We start from the raw sequence: 11,298 nt of genomic DNA, 5'->3' as shown, positions 1-11,298 counted from the left end.
TCACTGCCACTTCAAGGAACTGCCAGCCCAAGAAAAACAATATTTTTGGTGTTCTTTGTCTAGCATTTTCCAGAACTCTTCACTCCTCCTTTTGACTGACTTTCTGCCTTAGTTTAACAAAACAAGAAGTCTACTTCAATACAGAAAAGGTAGTAAATGATACTGGAGAGACCTTGGAAATCCCATATGCTTGGTACAGCACAAATGAGTACAGAAAATCCAGTCAGTAACTGGAACTACACAGTCGCTTGCTCACTCCCATTTAGGGTGGAGGAAAGAATCGAAAGAGTAAAAGTGAGGAAAACCTCATGGGTTGAGACAAAGACAGTTGAATAGGTAAAGCAAAAGCCACGCACGCAAGCAAAGCAGAACAAGGAGCTGATTCACTGCTTCCCATCAGCAGCAGGTGCTCAGCCATCTCCAGGAAAGCAGGGCTCCATTATGTGTAATGGTTACTTGGGAAGACAAATGCTGCCACTCCAAACATCCCTCCCCCTTCCTTCTTCTTCTTCTCCCCAGCTTTATACGCTGAGCACAACGTCATATGGCATGGAATATCCCTGTGGTCACCTGGGGCCAGCTGTCCCTGCTGTGTCCCCTCTCAACTCTTTGTTCACCCCCAGCCTACTGGCTGGCTGGGGGTTAAACCATGACAAGAACTTACAAACTCTAGAATTTATAAACTTGAAAAGTCTGAGCCTGTTTAAAACACTGTCCTGTGGAATTCAGTAGAAAATTGGTTTCAGTGTCTTCAGCTGTAATTTTACTTGCCCGTGAACTTCCTGGTTCCTCACAGCTCTATTCTTAGCTGAAGAAAATCCCTTCCCCTCGAATGGCAGCGTGGAGAGAAAGGCCTGAACTGGTCACCTGCTGCTTCAAGGAACTGCCAGCCCAAGAAAAACAACCTTTGTGGTGTTATTTTTCTAGCACGTCCCCGGTGTGAGGAGGAGAAAAGGCCTTGATCACCCAGCAACAACCCAAATCGCCGCTGCGCTACCAGCAGCCTTCTTGTCCCCAGCCCAGCACACTGCACCACACCAGCTGCCAGCATGAAGGTCAGCCCCATCCCACCCCAAACCCCAACCCCAACCGCCCCACGGCCGCTATGTGACTAATTAAAGCGTTAATCTGGCATCCCTTCTGCCCGACACTCGACTCCAAGCCGAAGGCCCCAGATTTCACAGAATCACAGAATCTTCTAGGTTGGAAGGGACCTCAAAGATCATCTTGTCCAACCGTCAACCTAACTGACAAAAATAGACACCCGCACATCAAACAAGAAGCATCACCATCACTAAACCATACCTCCCAGCACTACATCAACCTGTCTTTTGAACACCTCCAGGGATGGTGCCTCCACCACCTCCCTGGGCAGCCCATTCCAATGTCTGATAACCCTTTACAGTGAAAAAATTTTTCCTAATATCCAGCCTGAACCTCCCCAAGGCGTGGATTTAAGCCTGGAAGCAGCCTTAAATCCTGGTATTTCAGGGTTGGGGAAAAAACCCAAAGGAGAATCATAGAATGGTCAGGGTTGGAAGGGACCTCAAAGATCATCTAGTTCCAACCCCCCTGCCATGGGCAGGGACACCTCCCACTAGCGCAGGCTGCTCAAGGCCACATCCAGCCTGGCCTTGAAAGGGGACTCCAACACATCCCGTTTCTGTATGTTTCTCCTTTAATAACCCCACAGGCACGCGCCGGCCGCCGTAGCGCCTTCGCCTCTGCCTATTAAACGGAGGCGCCCCGCTCCCAGCCTCCCCCGCGGCAAGATGGCGGCGCCGGCGCTGAGGCGGCGGTGCGGGCGGGCGGCGGGGCTGTGGGGCTGCCCTCTCCGGGCTCCGCCGCCGCCGCTCCCTCTCCGGCGCCGAGCCCACCACCATCAGCAGGAGCAGCCGCGGCGGGCCCGGGGCGCCGGGGGTCTGCTGGCGGTGCAGTGCGAGCGCGGCCTCTTCCAGGAGGTGTTCCCGGCGCAGAGCGCGGAGGAGCAGCTGCCCTTCAAGGAACTGCCAGCCCAAGAAAAACAACCTTTGTGGTGTTATTTTTCTAGCACGTCCCCGGTGTGAGGAGGAGAAAAGGCCTTGATCACCCAGCAACAACCCAAATCGCCGCTGCGCTACCAGCAGCCTTCTTGTCCCCAGCCCAGCACACTGCACCACACCAGCTGCCAGCATGAAGGTCAGCCCCATCCCACCCCAAACCCCAACCCCAACCGCCCCACGGCCGCTATGTGACTAATTAAAGCGTTAATCTGGCATCCCTTCTGCCCGACACTCGACTCCAAGCCGAAGGCCCCAGATTTCACAGAATCACAGAATCTTCTAGGTTGGAAGGGACCTCAAAGATCATCTTGTCCAACCGTCAACCTAACTGACAAAAATAGACACCCGCACATCAAACAAGAAGCATCACCATCACTAAACCATACCTCCCAGCACTACATCAACCTGTCTTTTGAACACCTCCAGGGATGGTGCCTCCACCACCTCCCTGGGCAGCCCATTCCAATGTCTGATAACCCTTTACAGTGAAAAAATTTTTCCTAATATCCAGCCTGAACCTCCCCAAGGCGTGGATTTAAGCCTGGAAGCAGCCTTAAATCCTGGTATTTCAGGGTTGGGGAAAAAACCCAAAGGAGAATCATAGAATGGTCAGGGTTGGAAGGGACCTCAAAGATCATCTAGTTCCAACCCCCCTGCCATGGGCAGGGACACCTCCCACTAGCGCAGGCTGCTCAAGGCCACATCCAGCCTGGCCTTGAAAGGGGACTCCAACACATCCCGTTTCTGTATGTTTCTCCTTTAATAACCCCACAGGCACGCGCCGGCCGCCGTAGCGCCTTCGCCTCTGCCTATTAAACGGAGGCGCCCCGCTCCCAGCCTCCCCCGCGGCAAGATGGCGGCGCCGGCGCTGAGGCGGCGGTGCGGGCGGGCGGCGGGGCTGTGGGGCTGCCCTCTCCGGGCTCCGCCGCCGCCGCTCCCTCTCCGGCGCCGAGCCCACCACCATCAGCAGGAGCAGCCGCGGCGGGCCCGGGGCGCCGGGGGTCTGCTGGCGGTGCAGTGCGAGCGCGGCCTCTTCCAGGAGGTGTTCCCGGCGCAGAGCGCGGAGGAGCAGCTGCCGGGGCTGCTGGAGCCGGGCCGCCCGCCCCTCACCGCCTACTGCGGCTTCGACCCCACCGCCGACTCGCTGCACGTCGGGCACCTGCTGCCCGTTATGGGGCTCCTCCACTTCCAGCGGGCCGGCCACAACGCCGCTATGTGACTAATTAAAGCGTTAATCTGGCATCCCTTCTGCCCGACACTCGACTCCAAGCCGAAGGCCCCAGATTTCACAGAATCACAGAATCTTCTAGGTTGGAAGGGACCTCAAAGATCATCTTGTCCAACCGTCAACCTAACTGACAAAAATAGACACCCGCACATCAAACAAGAAGCATCACCATCACTAAACCATACCTCCCAGCACTACATCAACCTGTCTTTTGAACACCTCCAGGGATGGTGCCTCCACCACCTCCCTGGGCAGCCCATTCCAATGTCTGATAACCCTTTACAGTGAAAAAATTTTTCCTAATATCCAGCCTGAACCTCCCCAAGGCGTGGATTTAAGCCTGGAAGCAGCCTTAAATCCTGGTATTTCAGGGTTGGGGAAAAAACCCAAAGGAGAATCATAGAATGGTCAGGGTTGGAAGGGACCTCAAAGATCATCTAGTTCCAACCCCCCTGCCATGGGCAGGGACACCTCCCACTAGCGCAGGCTGCTCAAGGCCACATCCAGCCTGGCCTTGAAAGGGGACTCCAACACATCCCGTTTCTGTATGTTTCTCCTTTAATAACCCCACAGGCACGCGCCGGCCGCCGTAGCGCCTTCGCCTCTGCCTATTAAACGGAGGCGCCCCGCTCCCAGCCTCCCCCGCGGCAAGATGGCGGCGCCGGCGCTGAGGCGGCGGTGCGGGCGGGCGGCGGGGCTGTGGGGCTGCCCTCTCCGGGCTCCGCCGCCGCCGCTCCCTCTCCGGCGCCGAGCCCACCACCATCAGCAGGAGCAGCCGCGGCGGGCCCGGGGCGCCGGGGGTCTGCTGGCGGTGCAGTGCGAGCGCGGCCTCTTCCAGGAGGTGTTCCCGGCGCAGAGCGCGGAGGAGCAGCTGCCGGGGCTGCTGGAGCCGGGCCGCCCGCCCCTCACCGCCTACTGCGGCTTCGACCCCACCGCCGACTCGCTGCACGTCGGGCACCTGCTGCCCGTTATGGGGCTCCTCCACTTCCAGCGGGCCGGCCACAACGTTATCGCCGTGGTGGGGGGCGCTACGGCTCGGCTGGGGGACCCCAGCGGGAGGGAGCGGGCGCGGGAGGCGCCGTCGGCCGAGCGGGTGCGGGAGCAGGCGCGGGGTCTGCGGGCCGGCCTGGAGCGGCTCTTCGGGAACCACCGGGAGCTGTTCTGGGGGGCGAGCGGCGGGCGGCTGGGGCGGGCGGAGCTGCTGGATAACGCCTGCTGGCTGGGGAGGGAGCCGCTGCTCGACTTCCTCGGCGGGGCGGGCGGGCGGCTCCGCATGGGGACGCTGCTGAGCCGGCAGAGCTGCCAGGCGCGGCTGCGCAGCCCCGAGGGCATGAGCCTGGCCGAGTTCCTCTACCCGGCGCTGCAGGCCTACGACTTCCTACACCTCCACCGCCACCACGGCTGCCGCGTCCAGCTCGGGGGAGCCGACCAGATGGGCAACATCATGTCCGGCTACGAGCTCGTCACCAAGTACGAGAAGGGAGGGGTCGGGAGGAGGGCAGGGATGCTTGGGGTCAGGGCATGGGGTGGCCTGGCTCTGCCCGGCTTGGTGTGGTCAGCACCTAAAGCAGCAGAAGACACCCCCTCAGACAGTTGACATGCCACAAGAAGGACCTCATATTGCACCTGGGGAGGTTTAGATTGTAGATTTTTTTTTTTCCAAATATCCACCAAAAGGGTTATCAAGCATTGGAACAGGCTGCCCAGGGAAGCATTTGAGTCATCATCCCTGGAGGTATTTAAGAGACAGGTAGATGTGCTGCTTAAGGACATAGTTTAGTGATGCGTTTGTCGGTGGTAGGTTGATAGTTGGACTTGATGATGTGAAAGGTCCCTTCCAAGCTAGACAATTCTATGAAAAACATGGGATTTGAGAAGAATAATTATTTGTCCTGGCCATAAGCCTGGCACGTATGTACATTTTGACCATGTTTTTAAGTCTTTTCTGTGAAATGTTAATGAATTTTTAAGAAAAAGGATGGGTTTGTGTATTTCTGAATTGCAAGAACCGAAATCACATATCCTGAAACATGGGACAAAAATTGAGACGAGTCTTCTGATGGCAAACACATTCTAGAGGCAGTTGTGGTATATTGATAAATATGCTTGCATTTCTTAAATAAAATGAGACACGAATTTGGTATGAGTCTTAGAAAATTCACAGAAGTACCCAGGCCAATCAGTGAGTATGTGGCAATGCTTCCAGTTCTGCTCATGCTTGTCTATTGCAAGACACAGAATCAGCACAGAAGAAAAGCCTTACAAGTGTCCCTTCTATTAGTGCTCAGAGCAGAAGATGAAAGGTACAGGACATACAAATTTGCTAGTGCTGTTGCTCACAGAGCTACTTAAAGTATCTACACTTCTTTGTTACACACATAAGAATTTTAAGGTTGGTTGGTTTTTTCCTAAAGCACTCCTCACAAAACAGTGTACTGGTATCTTTTGCCCCTTATGCCCCTCTCTTATTTAACTGCTTTATATCAAGGATAGAATCTTAAAGCACGCTTGTCTTTTAGTCAACTTTACCAAGATGTGATGTATTTATTTTAATATGCAATTACACTTCTCTTTCTTAGGATGACCGGAACAGATGTGTTTGGAATTACTGTACCTCTTATTACCAGTACTACTGGAGATAAACTGGGAAAGACTGCTGGCAATGCAGTTTGGCTAAACAGAGATAAGACTTCTCCATTTGAGCTATATCAGTTTTTTGTCAGGCAACAAGATAACGTAGTTGAAAAGTAAGTAGTTTTAATTCATCTTGCTTTTTGGCATTTTTTATAAAACCTGATCCTAACTGTTCTCTCTGACTGTTTTATTTGGATATGTGCAACACAAGCTCCATGTAGAAGTACATGTTAATTATAACTGTGCATTCATTACATGAACAGGCAAGACTGGTTCCTAAGTATACAGGATAGTGGGACCTGTCTCTGTATGCTGGCATATGCATCATAAAATTAGAGTGTGGATGAACAAACAAGTAAAGTGTAATGCATTTTGTTCTGCCACTGGGGTGACTTTATCTTATGAGGTAAGCTAGTTTGGGTACCGTAATATCACAGTATCAAATGAAATCTCTTCTCCTGATTAAAAAGCAACTCCAGTTTAATAGATAGTAATTTCTACAAGTTTTCACTTAGTACAAGGTATCCAGAAACACCACATTCTCATTGCAAGAAGCTACTTAACTGGTTATAAATAAACACAAAGTTCAGCTTCTAGAACTGCATCAGATGAATAACTACATATCCCTAAGCAAATTAAAAGTGCATCGTTAAGAAAAAGCGAAGAAGTTCATATTTCTGATTGCATTAACTCTCTAGATCAGTGGTCTCCAAACTTTTTCTGATCACGTGCCCCTATCAGTAAAAAAATTTTGAGCATTCACTCCCAATACGTGTGCATTTATTTATTTACAGATTATATAAGTGTACTTCTGAAGTTCTGATATTTTCTTCCTGCAACCCAATGGATCACCTTGCATACTTCCTGGGTTGCTGACAACCCCACTTTGGAAACCACTGGTTTAGATAAAAACATGCCTAGGAGACAGTTAGACAGTGGTAATAATATAATTAAATGGGGGAAGAGAATTATACCATTAAAAGCTCATGGCAGGTAGTATACAATAAATTTACAAGGTAGAAGCTTTCAGTTGTTGAAAGGGAAAATCTAAGGCAGAGAAGAAAACCAGAATGAACAAAATTCCCATACCTGGTCAGATTACTAGTTGCTTGCACCTCTTCAAAGCTAGTAGTCAGCACCTTAGGCTATAGTTAAGTAGCGTAACTGGTAAAAATGTCTCATGTAATTTTGCCCACCTCTAGACAAACATATCATCTATTTCTATCCATGTAAAATAATTCTTAAGCATTAATTAAAAATGCTTAGATGATGGGAGGAGTGCTTGTTACATAAACGACCAATAATAACTAACATGGTGTAACCTTAAGGCTGTTTGATGTTCTTTTCATATACCTTGCATGGAGACTTTAGTGGATCTTTTCGAAAATGACAGGAACAATTTGCATCAATCTGACTTATTAAATGTTTCATTGAAGTTATCTGTTCATCTTTCTTAACCTTGGAGTGCAAAAGCAAAGATTTCTATGTACAGTTATAATGGCAAGTGTATTCATCTGTAAAGCAGATGAGACTTTAATGCACCAAAAGCTGGAAGGATATCCAACTACTACTTAAACCTGTAGCACGTGCAAAGACAAAATTCTGAACAATCATAACTTAGAGTAAGTAGAGCAATTCTAGTGAGCAGAACATGGTCTTGAATTCATTGTACTGTCTCTGAACCCAGGTCAACCACATGTAACTCATATTCTTCCTGACTAGTGTAAAAAATATTAAAATCATATAATGATAACGCAAGGGTAGCAAATACATGAGGAATACCATTTGACAGGTTTACCTTCATTGATGGCTAGCCTCCATGCTGGTGTGCCAGTGACACAGCTGAAAATAAATAGCCAATAGCTCTTTTCAGAGCATTAGGTTAATTTTAATAAGTTGCTATATGTTTCTTTTTAAATCTGTTTTTCTTTAAAATTCGGTGTCACTGTCAAATCAGAGCCTTCATAAGTGTCAGACATGTACTTTCATATTGTGACCTGTCTCATAACTCAGTTACCTCTCTCAAGGGTTTATTCTCTGGTATTTCAAATTTAGGTTCTGGATCCACAACACTTTTCAGACTGAAAAGAATGGTATGTGGGTACTTAAAGTATTTCATGCATTCAGACTTTGTAACAGTAAAGGTACCTTTTTTAAATACACTGCATCAAAACAAGACTTTGTTGCGGAGCGTATGCTTAGATACTGACCTTTAAATTCTTGATTATCCTAAATAATCTTCCTGCTGAGATAACTTGTCAATCCATAGCATACTCCTGTCTCACGATCACCACAGACTGGCAGTGGCATTTTGCATTAGCATATTGTGCAACTGCTAAGAATATAATAGAAAACCTTGTAATTGACACACAAGTGCAATAAACCTGTAAAAGTCTCAAGAGAAAACCAAGTTGCTGATTGCAATGCACGCTCTGTAAAAGCATCTGACCCTATCTTATGTCTGAAGAAATTATGCTAGACAGCGTATTAAATAAAACATGAGTTATCCTGGTAAGCTGAAGCATGGGGGAAAAACAAAGAGTTGTTTGAAAGAACAGAACACCTTTAATATGGATTTCTTAAATTCACTAAGAATCATTTTAGCATAGTTAAGTTTGAATGACAAAGGCAGGAAATCTGTAATGACAGCAATACAGACAAAGTATTTTTTCCCTGCTTGTAGATACCTGAAACTCTTCACCTTCCTTCCTCTTGAGGAGATTGACCACATCATGGAAATGCATGCTAAAGAACCTGAAAAATGGGGCCCTCAGAAACGACTGGCTGCAGAAGTAACCAAGCTTGTTCATGGTAGAGAGGGGCTAGAATCTGCTAAGAGGTGAAGTTTGATTTGTCAAGTGTTTTTCTTTCAGATTAATTAAATGGTAATTATCCGTAGCTTTTCAGGGACTGTTTTCATGTAGCTAGTTGTTGCTCGGCTGTTAAAACAGAAAAACGTAGTAATTCTGTAGGCTTAAAAATACATTAACGAGATTTTAAAAAATTTCAGTGCAGTGGGTTATGATAGAAAAGAGAACTGGGATGTACTTTAAGTACTCCTGTGTGGAGCCTGAGAAGAAGTTGGGGAGGGGAACCTGAGTGGCACTTTGTGTGAAGATGAGACTACCACTGTATTTTAAATGATCTTTGTTCTCACAGGTGCACTAAGGCCCTTTATTACAGCAGCGTGGAGGCACTGGAAGCTATGTCTGACCAAGAATTACAGGAACTTTTTAGACAAGCTCCTTCAGCTGAATTGATGCTTGAACCTGGAATGAACGTTCTTGACTTGTGTCGCAAAGCAAATGCCATTCCAGATGGACCTAGTGGGTATGTTACCACCTGTGCTCTTCAGTAATACCTCACTTAAACTGGTTGGTAGTCGTATGCTTTCAGAAGTTAAGCAAAAGATGAGGACAGCCAAATCAAGTAGAAACACACTGGCAATCTACATAGCAGCCTTCAAGAAGAGGGGAACAGGTGGCCTCATTCCATTTTGAAGTAAAAGTGTAAGATAATTCAGTCTCAAATACCTTAGCTCTAAAATCTACAGCTGATGAAGGGACAGCCTAAGGCAACAGCCCAAGTTTCCTTGTACCTGTCAGAAGGAATGGGAGTGGTAGAAGCTAAGGTTAATTTCAGTCATGCTTGACCTGGACTGAAAGTAAAGTGCAAGGGGATTAAAATTTATGAATCCAGCCAAAAAAACATTAGTTGAACTTGCAGTACTTAACAGCAATAACTAACTTCCCCTTGCAATACCAGTTGTTTTTTTGTTTTGTTTTTTTAAGGTACCAGAAAATCACAGATGGTGGCGTTTCAATAAATGGGATTCGAGTGACTGATCCTGAGACTGTTCTAATTCTCGGACAGCATATACTCAAGAACGGAGTATCACTGCTTAGGATTGGAAAGAAAAATTACTACATTATAAAATGGCTGCAGCTGTGACAACAGAATCTCTCCGTAAAATGATGGATCATTTCAACTCTGTTGCTTGAAGATGTACTTGAAGATGTTTCTGTACTGTTACTACGCAGCTCACAAACTGCCCAAAACCATGGTTTCATTTTCAAAATACACCAACGGGGTTTAAATAAAGGCAGCTACGTTATACCACTAAAGAGATTTTTTAGATACTCTGCCTTATTTGAAGCACCATTCATAAGAGGATACGCAGAAGAAGAAGAAAAGATGAATTTCAAAGCCCAAAGATGGAGATGCTGTTCCCCTCCTTTAACAATCTTCTGTGTTGTAGGAGGAGAATAGCGGCCAGGTACTTGACAGCATAATCCACAGCAAGATGAGCAAAAGCACACTCAAAACCAGTATTTCTTACGGAGGATGTATGCTGCTGCCCAGTTTGGCTTCATCCTAACAGAGGAACCTGTGGAAGTGGGTAAGGACAACCAACCTACGATCAGCATTTTTTTTTCTGAACAGGTTTGCTTTGAAGGAAGCTGCAAAAGATTCACAATAAATGAGTAGAATGAGTAAACCATAATAATCTAAGTTTCTTATTGGTTGCGTAAAAGCTTTCCAGCCTTAATGTAATAATACAGCACAAATTCACTTATTGAAATGTAAGAGAGTATAGAGCCTTTAAAGCTTAAATCAACCTGATGAATCCCTTCTGTGTGACTTTCAATATAGGTGACAGTCATTCCCTTTCTTCAGTCCTGTAAATTACCTGGATGCATTTGCACCATCTAGAATCTTTGTCGAATGTACAGCCTGCAGAACTAGTGCCAAGATATACCACCAGTTGTAAGACAGTATATTACACCAGAAGATGTGAAACATGTACCTGAAAGCTTTTTTAATTTTCGTACAGTGCCTTGCTAAATTCCTTTCCCCTGCTGGGGTTTGGGATTGAGTTGCCTACACACTATAGGTGCCGCAGTACTTACAGCCAGGTCACCCAAACAACAAAACCCATATGTGGTTTCTCAGGTTATTTGTAATACAAGCCCATGTTTGAATCACTTAGAACTGGCAATTGACTTTTAGGATACAGTATTGTAGCTGGCTGGCTCAGCTGGCTGGCCCCTTTCTTACTTAGGCACTTCCTGCCCCAGTGCAAACACATCTAAAACCCTTAGTCTGACTGATGAGGTGATTAATTGCTTTGGGCTTGGCTGCAGTGTTGTTTTCAAGATTTAGGGTAATCCTCACTCTTAGGCCAAGGAGAATAATTTCCTAGTCCATGAAACTCCTAGACAATGCAGTTTGGCAGTCACAACAGCCACAAGGGGAGAGGCCTTAATCTTAGCTACGTGCATGTGGTAACTCATCAACATCTCTTATGTTGTTAGAATACAAGTCACAGTATTTCACCTGGTTTAAAATCACCCAGCCTATAAGAAGAATGGGGAACTTATACAAAATGTTAGT

The 11,298-nt window shown here is 47.2% G+C and overlaps 1 protein-coding gene across 1 annotated transcript; it reads left to right on the top strand.

Moving 5' to 3' along the window:
* Positions 1–3,913: 3,913 nt before the first annotated feature.
* Positions 3,914–10,408, top strand: YARS2 (tyrosyl-tRNA synthetase 2). The gene is made up of 5 exons (XM_014937345.1): positions 3,914–4,740; positions 5,850–6,017; positions 8,588–8,743; positions 9,064–9,234; positions 9,696–10,408. Exons 1-5 carry the CDS (start codon positions 3,923–3,925, stop codon positions 9,853–9,855), a joined length of 1,473 nt encoding a protein of 490 aa, XP_014792831.1. The 5' UTR covers positions 3,914–3,922; the 3' UTR covers positions 9,856–10,408.
* Positions 10,409–11,298: the final 890 nt, after the last annotated feature.

The sequence above is a fragment of the Calidris pugnax genome, unplaced genomic scaffold (assembly GCF_001431845.1).
Source record: "Calidris pugnax isolate Ruff unplaced genomic scaffold, ASM143184v1 scaffold1, whole genome shotgun sequence".
In the NCBI taxonomy this organism is placed as follows: Eukaryota; Metazoa; Chordata; class Aves; order Charadriiformes; family Scolopacidae; genus Calidris; species Calidris pugnax.
Note: the sequence above shows the minus strand (reverse complement) of the source record. Positions and strands in the feature narration are given on the sequence as shown.

Coding starts and splice junctions, on each gene's coding strand:
- YARS2 (XM_014937345.1), top strand. CDS start 3,923: ATGGCGGCGCCGGCGCTGAGGCGGCGGTGCGGGCGGGCGGCGGGGCTG. Junction 6,018..8,587: donor CAAGATAACGTAGTTGAAAA/GTAAGTAGTTTT, acceptor CCCTGCTTGTAG/ATACCTGAAACTCTTCACCT. Junction 8,744..9,063: donor GGGCTAGAATCTGCTAAGAG/GTGAAGTTTGAT, acceptor TTGTTCTCACAG/GTGCACTAAGGCCCTTTATT.